At 33.1% G+C, this 18,885-nt stretch overlaps 2 protein-coding genes across 2 annotated transcripts in view; both read left to right on the plus strand.

Annotated features, from left to right (window-relative positions):
* Positions 1 to 2,209: 2,209 nt before the first annotated feature.
* LOC132753541 (recQ-like DNA helicase BLM) overlaps positions 2,210 to 18,885 on the plus strand; it is a 32,935-nt gene continuing 16,259 nt past the window's right edge. Inside the window, exons 1-9 of the mRNA XM_060744017.1 lie at positions 2,210 to 2,678; positions 3,886 to 4,147; positions 6,021 to 6,100; positions 6,331 to 6,544; positions 7,390 to 7,525; positions 10,218 to 10,410; positions 10,847 to 11,736; positions 13,299 to 13,499; positions 14,024 to 14,142. Coding sequence (XP_060600000.1) covers positions 2,653 to 2,678; positions 3,886 to 4,147; positions 6,021 to 6,100; positions 6,331 to 6,544; positions 7,390 to 7,525; positions 10,218 to 10,410; positions 10,847 to 11,736; positions 13,299 to 13,499; positions 14,024 to 14,142 — 2,121 coding nt within the window. The 5' untranslated portion in view covers positions 2,210 to 2,652. The remainder of the gene's footprint in view (positions 2,679 to 3,885; positions 4,148 to 6,020; positions 6,101 to 6,330; positions 6,545 to 7,389; positions 7,526 to 10,217; positions 10,411 to 10,846; positions 11,737 to 13,298; positions 13,500 to 14,023; positions 14,143 to 18,885) is intronic.
* On the plus strand, positions 16,161 to 18,815 carry LOC132753540 (zinc finger protein 862-like). Its single transcript, XM_060744016.1, has 2 exons — positions 16,161 to 16,341; positions 16,755 to 18,815. Exons 1-2 carry the CDS (start codon positions 16,186 to 16,188, stop codon positions 18,360 to 18,362), a joined length of 1,764 nt encoding a protein of 587 aa, XP_060599999.1. The 5' UTR covers positions 16,161 to 16,185; the 3' UTR covers positions 18,363 to 18,815.

Consider the following 18,885-nt stretch of genomic DNA (forward strand, 5'->3'; position numbering starts at 1 on the left):
TTCAAATCAATAACTTAAGAACCCTTTGGCCTAGGAACTTCAAACATGGTATGGTGATTGGTCATGACCAGCAGATGACCTATTGATTTTGGGGTCAAGGGGTCAAAGGTCAAGGTCACATTGACCTTGTATGTTAAAACGGTTTCCGATCAATTAACTAAAAACCCTTAGGCCTAGGAACTTCAAACTTTGTATGATGATTGGTCGTGACCAGCAGATGACCCCTATTGAGTTTTGGGTCAAGGGGTCAAAGGTTAAGGTCATGACCAGTAGATACTTGATAACCCTTATTAATTGTTTGATCACTGGGTCAGAAGTCATAATAACCTTATCACATGACTAATTGGCTGCTGATAGGGGGCATACATGTTTTACAAACATATCTTGTTTTATTTATTTTTTACCTGGATCGCGAATTTTCTCCGTGAAATTGGGGGGGGGGGTTAAACTTTTTTGGCATTGGGAACTTGACTCAATATCTGTCATCAATAGGGCCACACAAAAAAACCTTTAGCCAAGGAAATGGTTTATGTGAATATTACTGGACCAATTGTCAAGGCACTAGTACTGGTGTGAAGTGGTCAATAAACATTTTGACAAAGCTTATAAATTTTCATGTACAAATACTTATAATATTATACCAGTATCCCATACTTTTATTTTTTGTTGCTTAATAATTAGTCTTGTATGACAAAATGAAGCTTATTTGTCTCATTTTGGAAAAAAAAAATATTTAAGGATCTTTTGTAAGTAATAAGCAAATCATGTGATGCTTTGGATTGTGAAGTATATAGAACTACATGTACATGTATGATATTTATATATATTTATATAATTATATAAATAAAGATTTCAAATCAATGATGTTAACAAAATGGACAAAAATTAAAGTATTATAAATATTTCAATGTGTTAATATTTTTAGCTTTTGTGATGGCAATGTGTCTCTTGTAGTGGATTTGGGATGATCCTTTGGTGAATCTCTACTTAAGTTACAAAAAAATAGGCATAAGCTTGATGCATAAGTAACTTACCTGAGCTAAACATGGATAAACATAAATTTTTTTCCCAAGTATTCTCAGAAATACAATGCCGTGAGCTTAGATATATATTTTGTAGGAAGCATCACCTTGTGGTGCTCCATAAAATTTATCTAAATCATACTCTATGTGTCGAAATTGATCCTCTCCTGTGAGTAAAGTATTTAGATGGTATTGACTCATCTAGGAAAAACAAAATTTACATCTTCATGTCTGTGGAAATCTACAGTACCAACAGCTTAAATATGCAGCATTGCTTTTTGGACATCTATTAAAGCTAATAAATCGTGCCACTGGGTTAAATAATGACTCACCCTGGAATTTCACATACATTGTAATTTGTAAATATGAACTACCGGCAGGCATCAAAAATTATTTTTCAGAGTCACTTGTCCTGCAGGACGAGAAGCTTTAAATCCAATGTTCTGGCAACATTTTTCTACTCGTCCTGCATTGGGTTCTCTCTAAATTGTGGAATTTTCCATCTCTGCCTAGCGATATATAACAAAACACAAGTAATTCTTCTTAGGTGAAACTACAATGTCTAAAGCTGAGATATTTATTTATAGGCGTTTACTTTGTTTAACATAAAATTGAGAGGCCACAAGCTTCTAGAAGAAGTCTGTTACAGACTTCCCTAGACTCGCTTATGGGCATTACTTTTGATTTTAATTTGTTTGAGTACCCTTAAAGCCCCATTTTCTAAATATTAATTTGATATAATTATGTTCCATTTATTAGTTTCATTAAGTTTGTTTACCAAAATTTGACTTGGAAACTAAGATATTGGCATCTGAACATTGACCTACAAATGATAGAGTGACAATCTGTTTAAAAATAGCAGAAAACGGTTTTCAGTAAAAGCTAAAAATATTGTCTGGCAACAGTGCAAGTAGCATTAATTATTTATCTGAGTTTTTGCATAAATGCACGGAAAATGTGATATCTCATAATCTGTTTATATTTTATATTTCAAAGTACACAATGGTATATTTATAGATTGTTTTAAAATTTCAATTTTCCTTGCTACTGTATTAAGAGACCCCTAGTCATGTGTGACCTTTTTTGGTTAATATCCCTTGGAAAGTCATATATGACAGTCTTCACTGTAATATGTCAGTGAACCAGAAGTAACAGTCAGCCCATCTGTACTTTTGTGGTGTTGGTAGTTATCACTCTGGATCACGGCAGTAAGCCACATTGAATTTACCAGAGCACAGTTCAGCCACCTCATCCTTCCAGGGCATGATGTAAAACAGTTTACCAGTACTAGTTGTCTTCACTTTCGCAAGGAATTGATTACTTCTGTACTTGCCAGAGCAGAGGTACAGTGCGAATGACAGTAGAAAGGATTTCATGGTCAATCACGAGGAAAGTGAATTGCACCGTACAGGAATTGAACCCGGATCGCCCGATTCACAGTTCAACACTCTACCTAATGAGCTACATATAACTGGACACCTTAAAACTTTTCTGATTTTAAACTGGCTATATATAGATAACTTATTTTCTAAAGAAAAGTTCTAAAACATTTGTCCAAAAAAAACCCATCATCTTTTATTTTTTTATTTTTTTTCAGAGAAGAATTAAAAGTAGTAGTAAAGAAAGAAAAATGAGTAACAGCATTACTACAAAAGGGTAGGAAAATAGTGTTTTCTGTATTTAATTTTGAAAGATTTAAACATTTAAGTTCTTTTACATTTGTGATTTGTACAACTACATCAATGAAAAAAATTTCATTATTATTGCTTAAAATTAAATTCAGGGATTCATTTGTGAGATCTAATGCACTTGTACAGCCTTAAAGTTATTACATATTTTTTCTTGTGAAAACTTACTTATAAAATGTTTTGCATAAAAAACGAACCCATTGAAATAAACTGATAATTTTAAGTTGGCAATGCTAATTAACACAATAATTGTAATTCTGTCCAAGTCAAATGATTAATTTCTTAGTTTGTACAATGTTATCTCTGTTTGCTATAAACAAAGGAACATTCTTTAAGTCAAAAATTTTTAGATCCACTTTTTGAAGAAGTAAAGTGAAGTTATTGTCATGACCCACTCGTTGGCATCAGTGTTGGCAACCAGTTTTAGTTGACTTTTTTGATCAGTTTTAATGTGGATATACCCATGATGATTTCTACCCATCACACTGATTTTGAGGTCAAAGGTCAAGGTCGCTGAACTTTTATAGGTAATAGATTAAGGTTGATTTGCTCAGAAACTACTAAAGCTGTACACTTAAATTTGGTTTACTATGACAACGTGATATACACTGTAATATAAACAGGGCAGGTAATCGTAAAATTACATTTTGCCAAGTTTTGCCTCTTTTTTACTTAATTTTTTTTGCCCATATGAAAGTTCTGATAGGGTTAATTTCTCAAAAACTATTAAAGATATTCACTTTAAAATTGGACTAATTGTTCTCAATTAAAACTTGAATGTAGTTTAAAAGGACAGATAACCCTGAAGGAGATTCTTCCTTAATTATTTCTTTATTTTGTTAAAAATTTCATAATTTTCTCAAAAGCCATCTTAGGTATTCACTTCACACTTGAAATACTTACTGAATATCAAGACAAAAATTTCTGCCAAACAGTTTTTATCAAAATTATGCCCCTGTTAAACATTGCTTTCATCATACTATCAAGTACTGAGAAAAGTGGAGCACACAGCTCCTAATGCTGCTCTTGTTACTAATTTAGACTTTGCAAAAAATGTGTAGCTTAAATACAATGTAAGCTTATTATCATTCTAAACTTAAGAGATTTTTTTATAGAATTAAGATTTATTTTATTGCTGTGTGGTTCACTTTAAGTAATTTCATTCACTATTTTAGGAGGTTTAAGTTTAAAAAGCCAGGAGGAAGTCTCAGTTTGAATAAACCTTCACCACCCAACAATGTGCTTGCAACAAGTAACACTGTAAATACAGGGTTGGATAAACTCAAGCCTGTAAGTCTAGCCTCGGTAAATAACTTGAATAGACAGGAATGTAACAACAGTGCTGATGATGATATCATGTTTTTATCCTGTTCCAAACCTACCATACAGACAAACAAAGTTTTACATAGTAAAATTGAAACAGTCAAGCCCAAAAAGGTATACATTTCTTTTCTTTTTAAATATTTTTTAGATATTTTTTTTTAAAGATAAACAAACAGTGGGTATTACTAGTACATGCAATACTAGAAATTATTTATTATACTCCCAAAAACAAAGTTTGGGGGGGTATATAGGAGTCAACCCATGGTCGGTCGGTCCAGACGTCCATTGCATTTTCCTTGAGGAGCATAACTTGAAGACTAATGGTTGGAATTCAATATAACTACATACAATGGTCAAGCACATTGATAGGAAGTGCAGTGCACAAGAACCATAACTCTATCTTGACTAATTACAGAGTTATTGCCCTTTGTTACTTTTCCTTGTCCAGGGCATAACTTGAAAACTACTGGTTGGAATTCAAAACAACTTCATACAATTGTCAAACACAATAAGGGGAAGTGCAGTGCACAAGAACCGTAACTATCTAAAGTAATTACAGAGTTATTGCCCTTTGTTACTTTTCCATTGCTTTCTTTTGTCCAGACGCATAAACTTGAAGACTAATTGTTGGAGTTCATTATAACTTAATACAATCGTCAAGCACATTGATAGGAAGTGCAGTGCACAAGAACCATAACTCTATCTTGACTAATTACAGAGTTATTGCCCTTTGTTACTTTTCCTTGTCCGGGGCATAACTTGAAAACTACTGGTTGGAATTCAAAACAACCTCATACAATTGCCAAACACAATAAGGGGAAGTGCAGTGCACAAGAACCATAACTCTATCTAAAGTAATTACAGAGTTATTGCCCTTTGTTACTTTTCCATTGCTTTCTTTTGTCCGGGCCATAACTTGAAGACTAATTGTTGGAATTCATTATAACTTCATACAATGGTCAAGCACATTGAGAGGGAGTGCAGTGCTCAAGAACCATAACTCCATCTTGACTTATTACAGAGTTACTGCCCTTGTTACTTTTCCTTGTCCAGAGCATGATATGAAGACTACTGGTTGGAATTCAAAACAACTTCATACAATGGTCAAGCACAATAAGGGGAAGTGCAGTGCACAAGAACCATAACTCCATCTTGACTAATTACAGAGTTATTGCCCTTTGTTACTTTTCCATTGCTTTTTTTGTCCGGAGCATAACTTGAAGACTAATGGTTGAAATTCAATATAACTTCATACAATGGTCAATCACATTGAGAGGAAGTGCAGTGCACAAGAACCATAACTCCATCTTGACTAATTACAGAGTTATTGCCCTTTGTTACTTTTCCTTGTCCAGAGCATAACTTGAAAACTACTGTTTGGAATTTAATACAACTTCATACAGTTGTCAAGGACATTAAAAGGAAGTGCAGTGCACATGAGCCATAACTCCATTTTGACAAAATACAGAGTTACTGCCCTTTGATACTTTTCCTTATCCGGAGCATTACTTAAAACATACTGGTTGGAATTCAAAACAACTTCATACAATGGTCAAGCACAATAAGAGGAAGTGCAGTGCACAAGAACTATAACTCCATCTTCAGTATTTATAGAGTTATTGCCCTTTGTTCCTTTTCCTTGTCTTTCTGGACTTATTACAGAGTAATTCAATAAAACTTCATCAATGGCCAACCACATTGAAAGGAAATGCAACATACAAGAACCACAACTATCTTTAATTGCCCACAACCATAACTCTATATTTCAATTCTTTTACAAGGTATTCTGTTACTAGTAACATCCTCATTTTCGAAGTAGTCTTGTGGGGGTATTACTTACATTTAGTGATAGTTCTAGTTTATACAGAAAGTAATTAACAGCCATATTGAAACTAAGGGCAGTTTAATATTATTAGGAGTACAAATGTAATTTATTTGTCTAAATGATGATGATGAACCTTGTTTAATACTGAAATTCCTTTTACAGGCCAATACTGTGCAGCAGTCTATAACATGTTTTACAACTCAAGCCAAACCTAAACCAGTAGCTGCAATAGCCCCACACAGGTAAATAATATTTTATATATTAACCAGTAGCTGATATTTCTCCACACAGATGATCAATATTTTATATACTGTAACTAATGCTATGTAATGTAGGAACTTTGCCCTTCATTAAATTACAAAAAAAAAACTCTACATTTTATAAGATGCTTGATACTTTTACTTCATTTGAAATCCAGTTTTGTTTTAAAGAAGTATCCCACAATAAATAACTTAATTCTACTTTGATTTAGGTCTCCTGAGAAGAGCAATGTTCAGCCTTTACAAAGGTCCGAGATGAAAGGAATCAAGAGGAAATCTGATGAAATGGAAAATAATTGGAAAATGAATAATGTGTCTGATCTATTCTCATCATTTAATGATGAATGTGATGACGACTTTGATGATTTTGATGCTGCTGCACCAGATTCACCGGCTTTTAAGAAAAGTCTGTCAAGCAGAAAAAAGGTTTGATAGTTATTGGTTTCCATTTAGTCTTTATTATACATGTATATCAGAATATGGCCCATATTGTTTTAGAGCTACACTTGGCCATTGAATAATCAAAATCCTGAAAGAGCTGGATTATAGGATTTAGAATTTTTCTAAAAAGATTTATGCTCTCTTTACATGAAGTACATTTAATTGAACTGTCTATCTGTTAGCCTAAACAAGGTTAGCCTAAAGTTGGATCTCTTTTAAGTTGTACCTGTACCAATGGATTTATAATATATTATTCCATTCATTAAATGTATTTTCTTCCATGTCATACCAAGTATATGTATGTTTTTCTTTTCATTGTTTAACGATGATGATTTTGTAATGCTTAAGTCAATTAAAATATAATTTTATTTTCCCGTTCTGTATAATTTACATACTTGTTAACCAATACAAAGCCCATGATGTTGAAAAGTAACATGAATTGGTTATTGACAAGGATCAGGGCCAGGAGTGTTTATGCTTACTAATATCATGTGTGCAATACCTCCCTTGTTTCCTACTAAATTGCAATCAAACTTTTATAGTAAAATCACCAAATAAGTTGTTTTCCTTTGATAGCCATAGTCATTTAGTGTTCACCTTCAAAAAGGAACCTGCCACCATTTTCCAAATTATTTATTTGGTTTACAACATTATATGATACATGTGAACCAGAAATGAGTTACTTGCATATTTAAAATGTTAGAACTGGTACAGAATGTAGGAAGACTTGAAAGGTAGTAGCCTGGTGCTAGATAATATAGACTTACAAAATGACAGTAAACTCTTACCAAGCAAACCATTTTAAAATTTGTTTTACTATTACATTTTAGTCCCCCGTTGTAAAGACAGATGATGTGATTGAAGAGAGTGATGATGATGATGAAATTATTGCACCTAAACATAAGAAAAGACGGACGCTAGAATTCTCGGATGATGAAGATAAAAGTACAGGAAATAAGACAGCAGGTTTAGTTGCTTCTTAATATTCTTCATCTGTGTGTATTCCATGAGAGGGGATGGGGGGATTGACTCATTATCTTAGAATTCCCTTTTATTTTTTCAGAGACAGGGGGGACATTTTACAAAGAAAGAAGAAAAAAAATCAACAAATGTAATAAATTCTCACTTCACGATAAAAATTCCTGCTGTTTTTCAAAGCCTAGAATAGACACTGCTTCATTATAAGCTTCATGTACATCAATACAGAATTCAATGAGAAACAAATTGTTGAAAATCATTATTATCATATACACCAGTTGAAGTAAAGAAACTAATTAGGGTTTTTTAGCTCAATTATTGTAATAATGCACCAGTCATTTGTAAACATGAATACAAATCTAAAGGAATAGCAGGGACTTATGTAAATGCAATATGGGAATAAGATATTGTAATTAAACTTGGTATATAGCAAGCTTATATGAATACCATATTGTAACTTCACACATGTCTGAGATCATAATTATCACTGTCCAAGGCATTATGACTCTGATTTGAATTTTGACAGATAAATAGTCCTTTGTGATCTTAGAAAATTCCTAATAATATTTTTGAATGCAATATCAATCTTCATTACTTAAATTTTGAATGCAATATCAATCTTCAAAACTAATGTACATATTCTAATTCACCTTAACCTAAATTCATGCCTTTTGGATCATAATTGTCACTTTTGAAGACCCATAACATTGAAATGGAGTTTGGCTAAATTATGGCCCTTTGTGAACATAAAAAAAAATTTTGGTAAAAAATACCAGGGTCACTATCGAAGACTTTTCACTATATCATGTTTTTTTTAGCTCACCTGAGCTTGCTCAGGGTGAGCTTTTAGGATCGATGAATGTCCGTCGTCCGTCCGGCCGTCCACAATTGCTTGTGAACACTCTAGCGGTCGCATTTTTGCCTCAATCATCATCAAACTTGGTCAGGATGCTTATCTAGTTGAAAGCTCGGATGAGTTCGAACATGGGTCATCTCAGATGAAAAACTAGGTCACAAGAGCTAAAAATAGAAAAACCTTGTGAACACTCTAGAGGTCACATTTTTGACCCAATCTTCAATCAAACTTGGTCAGGATGTTTGTCTAGGTGATAGCTCGGATGAGTTCGAACATGGGTCATCTCGGATGAAAAAGTAGGTCACAGGAGCTATAAATAGAAAAACCTTGTGAACACTCTAGTGGTCACATTTTTTGAACCAATCATCATCAAACTTGGTCAGAATGCTTGTCTAGTCAATTGCTTGGATGAGTTCGAACATGGGTCATCTCTGATGAAAAACTAGGTCACAGGAGCTAAAAAATAGAAAAAACCTTGTGACCACTCTAGTGGTCACATTTTTGACCCAATCATCATCAAACTTTGTCAGGATGCTTGTTTAGATAATAGCTCGGATGAGTTCGAATATGGGTCATCTCTGATGAAAAACTAGGTCACCGGAGCTATAAATAGAAAAACCTTGTTAACACTCTAGCGGTCACATTTTTGCATCAATCATCATCAAACTTGGTCAGGATGCTTATCTAGTTGATAGCTTGGATGAGTTCGAACATGGGTCATCTCGGAAGAAAAAGTAGGTCACTGGAGCTAAAAATAGAAAAACCTTGTTAACACTTTAGCGGTCACATTTTTGCATAAATCATCATCAAACTTGATCAAGATGCTTGTCTAGGTAATAACTCGGATGAGTTCGAACATGGGTCATCTCGGATGAAAAACTAGGTCACAGGAGCTAAAAATAGAAAAACCTTGTTAACACTCTAGTGGTCACAATTTTGACTCAATTGTCATCAAACTTGGTCAGGAAACTTGTCTAGGTCATTGCTGGAACAAATCGAACATGGGACATCTCGGATGAAAAACTAGGTCACAGGAGCTAAAAATAGAAAAATCTTGTTAACACTCTAGTGGCTACTGTTGTGATCCAAATATTCTGTTAATTGGTCTGAAAGTTTGTTTTGATGATTTCTAAGTCAAGATCGAACATGGGTCATCTTGGATGAAAAACTAGGTCACACCGCCCAAATATGGGTAAACCTTGTTAACATTCTAGTGGTCACATTTTCGACTCCATTATCATCAAACTTGGTCAGAATGCTTGTCTAGGTAATTGCTTGGATGAGTTCGAAATCGCATGTGAAACTAGGTCACCGGAGCTAAAAATAGAAAAATCTTGTTAACACTCTAGTTGCTACTGTTTTGATCCAAGTATCCTGGAAATTGGTCTGAAAGTTTGTTTTGATGATTTCTAGGTCAAGTTTGAATATGTGTCACCTGGGTAAAAAACTAGGCCGCACTGCTCAAATATGGATAATCCTTGTTAACACTGTAGTGGTCACATTTTTGACTCACCTGTCATGAGACTTGGTCAGAATGCTTGTCTAGGTAATTGTTTGGATGAGTTTGATAATTCAGGTGAGCGATCTAGGGCCATCATGGCCCTCTTGTTTGTTTTTGTTTTGTTTTTGTTTTTAATGAAATCTGCCTCTTAATTTCTACACTATCCAATGTCTTATTTTCTTGTAAAGTGTTGAGAATAGTGGAGCATACTGTCTTACAGACAGCTCTTGTTTCTTGTATTTGTCTATAGACATTTTGATTTGCTTAAGGAAAACAAGTTTAATACTTCTATTTATAATTATTCATCTTTTTTATTAAAGTAGAAGAAAACAAAGAATCTTGCCCAGATACACAATCGGTGAAGTGTTCAACTGACATTGATCTCACTGAGTTACAGATCAAGCTTCTGAAAGTCACAGATGAAATCTGTGAGCTTGTTGGTCACATGACTGTTGCAGATATGATGTCATGTTTTAAAAGTAACTTCCGTCATGTTCAAGACCTTCTTTTAAAAAGGTAGGCATGGATTTCATTTTGTTAAACATCTCAGATCACAGGAATCCTAATCTAACATTAAGTTATCCTAGTTCTCTATAAAGAAATAGTTTAACAATGTTTAGATCAAGTTAAGCCCCAGTGGTCAAGGTTTTAAGTATGGACTAAAAACTTATTGTTTCTAATCTTAAGTTTTCTAATTCGTCTTAAAGAAAAGTCAGTATTACCAGTTATTTGAATTATCTTGAAATCTGTAAATTAGTTTAACAAAAACTTCATAATTTGAACTTATTTAATATTAGAATAGAGAAAATAGGAGAGGATTCTACATGTATATTTAGATGATTTTATATGTTGTTCGATGATAAGTATATTGTATAACAAGGTAAGTGAACTAAATGGGGAGGCTTTGGATTTAAGAAAAAGTCAACATAATTTCTTCATCTATGTTTTTCAGGTCAGGTTTAAAACAGCAGGCTGGCACTGCAGATCTATTTCAGAAACAGACCATTCAGTTTGGAGATAAAAAACCTTTAGTTCAACACGATTCTGTCAGGACAGTAGACAATACAGTACAGTATAGACAGAAGACTTTGACTCCTGTGAGTTTGAACAAAGTTTGTCAGCAACCTATCACCAGTACAGTACAAAAACCATCAGCTACCTCACGTTTATCAAACAATGGTGGTAAACTGGGATCGCCAATTCCATGTGGTGACAGTTTCTTTGAGGAAGATGCTCTCTTGACTCAAACACATGTAAATTTCATGTCCCGATTTAATAAACATTCAATGAATGGATCACTCGATGTTTCTAACACATCAAGCACTACCTCCACCCCTGTGTCATTTCCTAGACCAAAATCAACCCCATTATGTTTAAGTCAGAAAAATAGTGTACGAAACTACCCTGAAAATACTCCAAAAATAAATTTCAATAAATCAAATAATGTGATGAACATTTCTTCCGACGCATCATTTATTTCTCCTAACAGACCAATCATATCACACCAGAACTGTGTCAGACAATCGACATCTGTTGTTAATTCAGGTGACTGTGAACCGGACATGTTCGATAGTATTGATGAAGAAATGAATTTTAACATGGCTGAGGAATTTGATTTTGGTTACAACATTGCTAACCAGTCTGTACCGACTAAACAGACAGCGAACCAGTCTAGAAATAATGGTGTAAATGGAGATAATGTTAGCTATTCAGTTGAGGATTATTCAAAGGATGAATTAATTGATGAATTTGATGATGATGATGAAGACTTTAACCAGATTGTGTCATCGCAAGAAAGTTTACCTCAGATTTCAGTGTTAAAGAATTCAAGACATTCCATCGGTGGGTTGTTTTATTTTATATTCATGATTTATTATGCATAATTCTCTTTCATTGTCATTCATAAAAGATGTTTGGATGTAAGAGATTTATGTCCATTTCCCAGCTGGAAGCCAATATCTAAGTTTGAAAGTAGTACCGGATTGTTGTATAGAGGTCATTCTGATTGGGTAATGAATATTTAGTCATTAAATATTTTTTGTCAACATTGGAAAATCTTTTACTCTTAAGCCTGCTCCGGTATCAGTCTGATAATGCACTAGTGTATCTGATACTATACAGATGGTCACTTGGTTTTTCCCAACCAGTACAGCTACCAAACTGCCTTATGAGCTTTATGTAAATGAGATGAATTAAAACCCAACTGCAAACATAGATATCTTAATTATTAATGCATAATCTTTTCTTATAAATAAAGCAACAAAAATAATTTGGGTTATCATATAGGATCCAATTTTACAATGCATTGCATATTCAAAATACATACATTTACAACTACTGTAACCCAACGAATATTCGCGACCAATTAATATTCGCTTTATTCGCGGATGGCTACGAAGCGCGAATATTTGTTTGCGCGAATAAGTCCGCACGATTTCGCGAATAAATTGGAGAGAAATTTTTATTTTAGACGTTGTTCATGCAAAGCTACTTGACCGGACATATTCGAATTTTACGGGCACCTGTTAGGAAGTAATGAATTGTTATGAATATTGCCATAAAGCAATAAAAACACAAACTAAGTAAACTACTACTATTTTATAAATATCAAAAGAACTCTATGTCAATATAGCAATAAAAATAAACATCCACATTTTAATACTATTAAATATAATAATAAATGTTTGAATAAATCGTTTGACAAAAGTGGGAAAACTATCGAGCATCACAAAAGGCTATTGATTTTTTGATCCTATAAAATAATTGTTTGAGTGAATTGTTAAGACAAAGGTGGTATAACCCTATCGAGCATCACAAAAGGGTATTGGGTGTACATAATTACAAACAGTGAAATACAAAATGGTTTCATACTAGTATCGATTTTTACCCGTCAAACTTAACAGCCTGTATTATAACATAATTTTCTCGGCGTGGGTTCGATCCCTGATTGGAGAAGGTATTTTTTATGAAACGCTTAAATTGAATTTCTTAAAGACTTTTCTAAATAAACGGTGGGTACAAAATATAAATATGTTATAGAAATAACGACATGTTTAGAAATGAAGACGAACGATGCGTACATGTACATATATAGAGAAAATGTGTTGCTGAATTTTGATCACAATTCACTTACCAATACAATATAAGGCTAGCGTATTGTTAATCCCATTTAAGACACCAATAATGACCTAAATTATTGAAGATTAATAGTCGGCTAATGGATTTTACGGCCCCATCGGACTTTCCAATCCGCGAATATTTTTTGTCGAGATTCAAGAAAACGCGGAAATTAATATTCGCGAATATGTCCGACCTCGGCAAAACGCGAAAATTTGTATTCGCGAATATAAATTGGGTTACAGTAATTGGACATCATGAAAATAAGAATCTTCTGTTCATGATAGGATCAGCAAGAAATTCAACAAGTTTAGTCAAAGAAACTCCTGAAGAGAATAATGAATATGCTGGTTATGCATTTGACCACAGTCGAGAAATGGTGAAAGTATTTAACATGGTGTTTGGTCTTCAGAAATTTAGACGTCATCAGCTAGAAGCTTGCAATGCTGCTCTTCTCCAGAATGATACATTTGTTCTTATGCCAACAGGTAAAGAAAATATTTACATTAATTTTGTCATACATTTATGTGAGCTAACATGATTACCACAATAAGGGAAGTGGTTGTTTCTAGTCCACGTACCTATAGGCCACTAAAGTTATGAGTATATGTAGCTTGACATCAAACAAATTGCAACACAAGCTTTCTTTAGTATTTTGCAATCAATATATATGCATGGACCTTGTAGTAAAACCCTAAAAGAATATACATGTTGGTTATTGCTGGTTATTGACCAATCAAATACTTGAGATCTGAGTTTTAGCACAGAAAATTTCTTTATTAGAGTTAAACTACAGAACTAGAATAAAGTTTGACTATCTGAAACTTTGTGGATGCTATCTTACTCACCTATGCATCATCGTAACACTGGTTAAAACTGGCTAAACTGTCACTAGTATATGAAAAATGAAATATAAGGAACACCTATCTGACTGTAAGACTGGTAAGGTGTTAAGGACTACATTATTGCCAGATACATCGTGTATAGTGAAATTTTTTATCTCATATTTCAGGAGGTGGGAAAAGTCTTTGTTACCAGTTACCAGCCCTTGTGTCTGGTGGTGTTACAATAGTTGTCTCCCCTCTTAGAGCCCTGATTCAGGATCAAGTTCAAAAATTGAATTCTCTTCAGGTGAGAGTAAATTTTCACAAGGAAAATATGAAGATTATGTAATTTTTGTCTATACTCATACAGGGCTCACGCTGTCAGTCGCCATGGTCGCCATTTGCGATTATTTTATAAAGATGGCGAATATTTTTTCATTTTGGCGAAAGAAACTGGCGATTATTTTATAATCATCCTCCATATTTTTTTTCGGCGCTCATAATTGTAGCGAAGTGTGAAAATCGATAAAGGTTGCATACCTCTACTGCAGTAGCGGTGTTTATTAATAACACGTGTCGATTATTATGTTGATTGTTATCGCCAGAGGCGTGTATTTCGGGCGTGACAAACAAATAGCAGGGGTACTTTAAAAATATACCGATTTGCGGTATATCAATAAAACAATTAAAGTTAATTAGCATCGGCCTTCATATTCATGTTGATACTTTAATCGAACTGCCCGTAAATTGGTCTAATTACAATTATTTCATCTTTTAAACAAATTATTGTACAAGGGTGTCTGATTGAATCGCCAGTGAAAAACAATGATAATTTACTCAAAAAATATTAACAATATAAAGGTAAAATGTGGACAATCCGAATTAGTGATCCTTTTTCTGTCAAAATGGGTCGTCCTAAACGTAAGTTATCGCCACTAAAAAGTGACTTGAAAGTTAGGAAATTAAGTGCATTTGGATTTTGTAAAGATCGTGAGTTACAAAGTGATAGTGCTGAAAATAAGGTTGATGTAAATAATGGAGAAATTTGTTCTTACGAAGAAAGGCAGTTAGATAAAAGTGTTGAAGTTAAATTACCTAAACAAAATGAGAAAATAATCAGGAAATTCAGGCCAGAATGGAAGCACACTAGAGACTGGCTAGAATATGACGCCAAAAATAAATTAATGTTTTGCACAGTGTGTAGAAATGCCAAGATGGTAAATTCTTTTGTAAGTGGATGTTCCAGTCTTAAAATTGAAAACATACGATCGCATGAAAATCCAAAGGGAAAAAAAGTTGGTAAGTTGATATTTAGAACTACAGTAGATCTATGTACACCTCATTTAAAAAATGGTCGTGTGATGCAAATGTTCTATTCGTGAAATAAAATGTTTTGAATGTTGGTTTGACAATAAAAAAAAAGCTTTAGGTATCAAAAATGGTAACTTAGACATTAATGTACATTAAAACAAACGAAACGAAATAAAATGAACAGACGGTTTTTTACTTTGTCACATGTTTTCGCGACATATAAAAAACAATAGTAAATATAACATTAAGTTCAATGATTATACATTTGTAGTTTATTTAACATTTTTTGCTGCTTTTAAAAGATATTAATTTAGATGTACATGATATGTAGATCTTAACTTAAAAATTATTTGCATTTTTAATTTTATTCATTAGGAGAGATAGATAGATAGATAGATAGATAGATTTATTTCGGCATAAAGGTAAACATGTTACATGATAAACAAACACAATATAGATTAAAACAATTACAAATAAATAAATAAATAAATAAATAAATGAATAAATACTATATTATGTAAACCATGACATGTTCCCAAAACCAAGGATAACACAAAAAAGAGCAAGCTCTTATTTCCATTGTGGTCCTTAGCATTTGGTGGCATGACATAGAGAGGTATTTCATAAAAGAAAAAAAAATATCACAAATTATAAGATAAATCACATTAATGAAGGATATCATTTAAAATCATCACAATTTAAGATGTAAGGTATTGTAAATAAAAAGTCATTATCACATTAAGAAATAAGTATGTGCGTGCATAGTAAGAAAGGATTACATTAAAAAAAAAAAAAAAAATATCACAGTTGTTATGAGTATGTAAGGAAAGAACATGCCATAGATTACACTATTCAAAAAAAGATAAAGTTTTTAAAGTCTTAATAAAAAATTTAAACAAATATCAAAAAATGAAACAGTAAACCTGAGCCGAAAAATAATTCACTAAAATAATGAAAACATAAAATTTTCTTTCAAGAAATTTTAAGAAAGACACTTAGATGCTACTTAGAGAATAGTCATATACGTGCTCTTGAAATAATGAAGGAAACAAAAGAATATGAGACAGCAAGATCCAAACAACTACAATCATCTGAAGCAGCTGTGATAGGGGCAATGAAGAATGTAGCCTTTATGGCTTCCCATGATCTTCCCAACAGTATAATGACTGATCTAAACGAACTCTGTAAAGAGCAGGTGTGTACACTAACTAATTTTTTTTCATTGTCTTACTATATAATGAGTGGTGATTAAGGGGTCACTCTGACTACATGACAATTTTGTTGTTGAGTTCGTCTGGAAAGATGGACATACTTTTATTATAATAGAATTAATAACTGATTAAGTCACATGAAGCAGACTGGAGAGAGGTTCATTATTCATTACTATCAAGCTGAAATACATTTATAACATGTGATTAGAAGATGATTCAAAATCTCTTATAAACATTTATAAATTAATTGTTCTCTAAACTTATAATGTACTTGTAAAACTGGTATATATACACTTAAGTCTTCATACTTAGATAGCTATATTAGTGTTGTATAAAATAATAACTTTTTAATAAATTAGGCTGTATTTTTTTCTAATTTTATCTTACATTGTTTTAGGGAGCATCCCATCTGAAGTCTCTGAAGTGTGATGACCATACATCATATGAACATAATTCGTCTGTGAGTGAATTTCAGAAGGCAATTTCAGAAGTTATTACTGATGAACTTGTTGATGCAATTAAGAAATCACCCTATTTCAGTGTAACTTTAGATGAGTCCACAGACATTGGTGTGAAACAAAACTTGATTGTTTATGTCATGTATCTTGTGAAAGAAAAGGGTAAAATGATAAGTAAGAATGATTTTGTAGGTATTGTTCATTTAGACAAAGGTGCCACAGCCCAGAACATTTTTGATGCATTAATTGATCTTTTAACCAAGAGAGGTATAGATTGTACTAAGTTAGCTGGTGTAGCAACTGATGGAGCAGCAGTTATGACAGGGAACAAGTCTGGAGTGGTTCAGAGAGTAAAAACCCACAATCCTGGTGTATTGTCAGTTCACTGTATAGCTCACAGGCTTGCACTTAGTTCAGGTGGTGCAGCCGACAGTATTATGTACCTTGTCAAGTTTCAGGAAATTGTTAATGCATTGTATAAATACTTTGAATACTCTCCTAAACATGCCAATTGTTTGAAAGATATGCAGGTTATTCTAGATCAGAAGCAGAAATTGAAGTTAAAACAAATATTTCATACCAGATGGCTTTCATTTGATGGTGCCTTGCAAGCTGTTATTTGTAATTACAGTAGTTTGTTGTCTGTATTGTTAGCTGATAAGAGTGCAAAAGCTGCAGGTCTTGTAAAGTCTTTGTCAACTTACAAATTTTTGTACACAGCACATTTTCTGTCAGATGTCATGCATTACCTTTGTCGCCTGAGTAAATCTTACCAGTCATCAGACATAAATTTCACTTCTGTCTATTCTTTGCTTGAGAATACAATCTGCAAGATTAAATCTCTTGAAAATGGCTCTGGAGAAAACATTACTGCCTTCCTCAAGTCTGTTCCTAATGCCCCAGTTGAGTCCGATATCCAAGGTATTTTTGAATTTGAATTTGGAAGTCATTTAATTAAAGATTCTGAAAAGCAGAGGAAGGAGGCCAGAGATATTTGTATTCAATTTTGTGAAAAAGTTCAAAACAATCTAAAAACAAGGTTTGATCCAACAGGTGACAGTGCTGTCCTTACAGCAATTAGTAATGTTTTAGACCCCAGAGTCATTGCCAAGTTAGATGAAGCAGATTTCAGACAGAAAATAGAAACAGAAGTGAATGTTATTTCTGGTTTTTTTAAGAAAACAAATCCTGAAAGCAACCTTCATTCAGAAACTTTTGATTTTTTTGACTTTGTAAAGTCCAATGACAGGAGATTCACTTTAATGAATAGTGTAGATGACATGTGCCAGTATGCCATCACAGAAAATGTGCTGTTCCCTGGGCTTGCTGATGTAGCCCTTAGGTTTCTTGTTACCCCTGTCTCAACTGTAGATTGTGAGAGGGGGTTCAGCAGACACAATTTGATAAAAACAAAAACAAGAAATTGTCTTAAAACAGAAACTGTTGAAAACCTTATGATGATTTCCATAAGGAAGCCTGCTTTTGACTTCCCTTTCCACTTAGCATTTAAGAAGTGGGTGGATGTCAAGAAAAGAAGGATAATATAAACATTGTGTGAGAAAGAAACTGTTCAATGTAGCATCATTGTTATATTTGTCTGTGAAATGTGCATTGTAAAAGGTTGAAATGTTAATTTACTCATTGTGAAATGTTCAGATTGAAACTGTATACATGTATGTGCTTGTAGTTACTGAAGCATTATAATGATTATTGTCATTCATATAATGCTTAAAGGAAACTTATGTGCTTAATGCCTTAAATAAGATTGAAGGTATTGAAAATGTTAAATGTATTTAAAAGATATAACTATCAATACTTATTGTTATTGTTCCTCCATGATATATTTATATGAAAACATGATGAAAATAAAATTATTACATAAGCCAACAGTGTATGTTGTCAATCACAGCACCATTAAAAAAAGTCCGTCGCAGTTTTGGCTATAATTTTTTAAAATGTTAAAATGTTGGCTATTATTTTTACAAAGCCAGTGTGAGCCCTGCTCATATATTTCTTAGGAAAGGTACTGATGTCCATTACTCTTGTATGGGCTCTGTCTAAGTCACAATC

Source organism: Ruditapes philippinarum, unplaced genomic scaffold (assembly GCF_026571515.1).
Source record: "Ruditapes philippinarum isolate M1 unplaced genomic scaffold, ASM2657151v2 ctg9152_1_1_1_1, whole genome shotgun sequence".
Classification (NCBI taxonomy): Eukaryota; Metazoa; Mollusca; class Bivalvia; order Venerida; family Veneridae; genus Ruditapes; species Ruditapes philippinarum.

Coding starts and splice junctions, on each gene's coding strand:
- LOC132753540 (XM_060744016.1), top strand. CDS start 16,186: ATGAAGGAAACAAAAGAATATGAGACAGCAAGATCCAAACAACTACAA. Junction 16,342..16,754: donor ACGAACTCTGTAAAGAGCAG/GTGTGTACACTA, acceptor ACATTGTTTTAG/GGAGCATCCCATCTGAAGTC.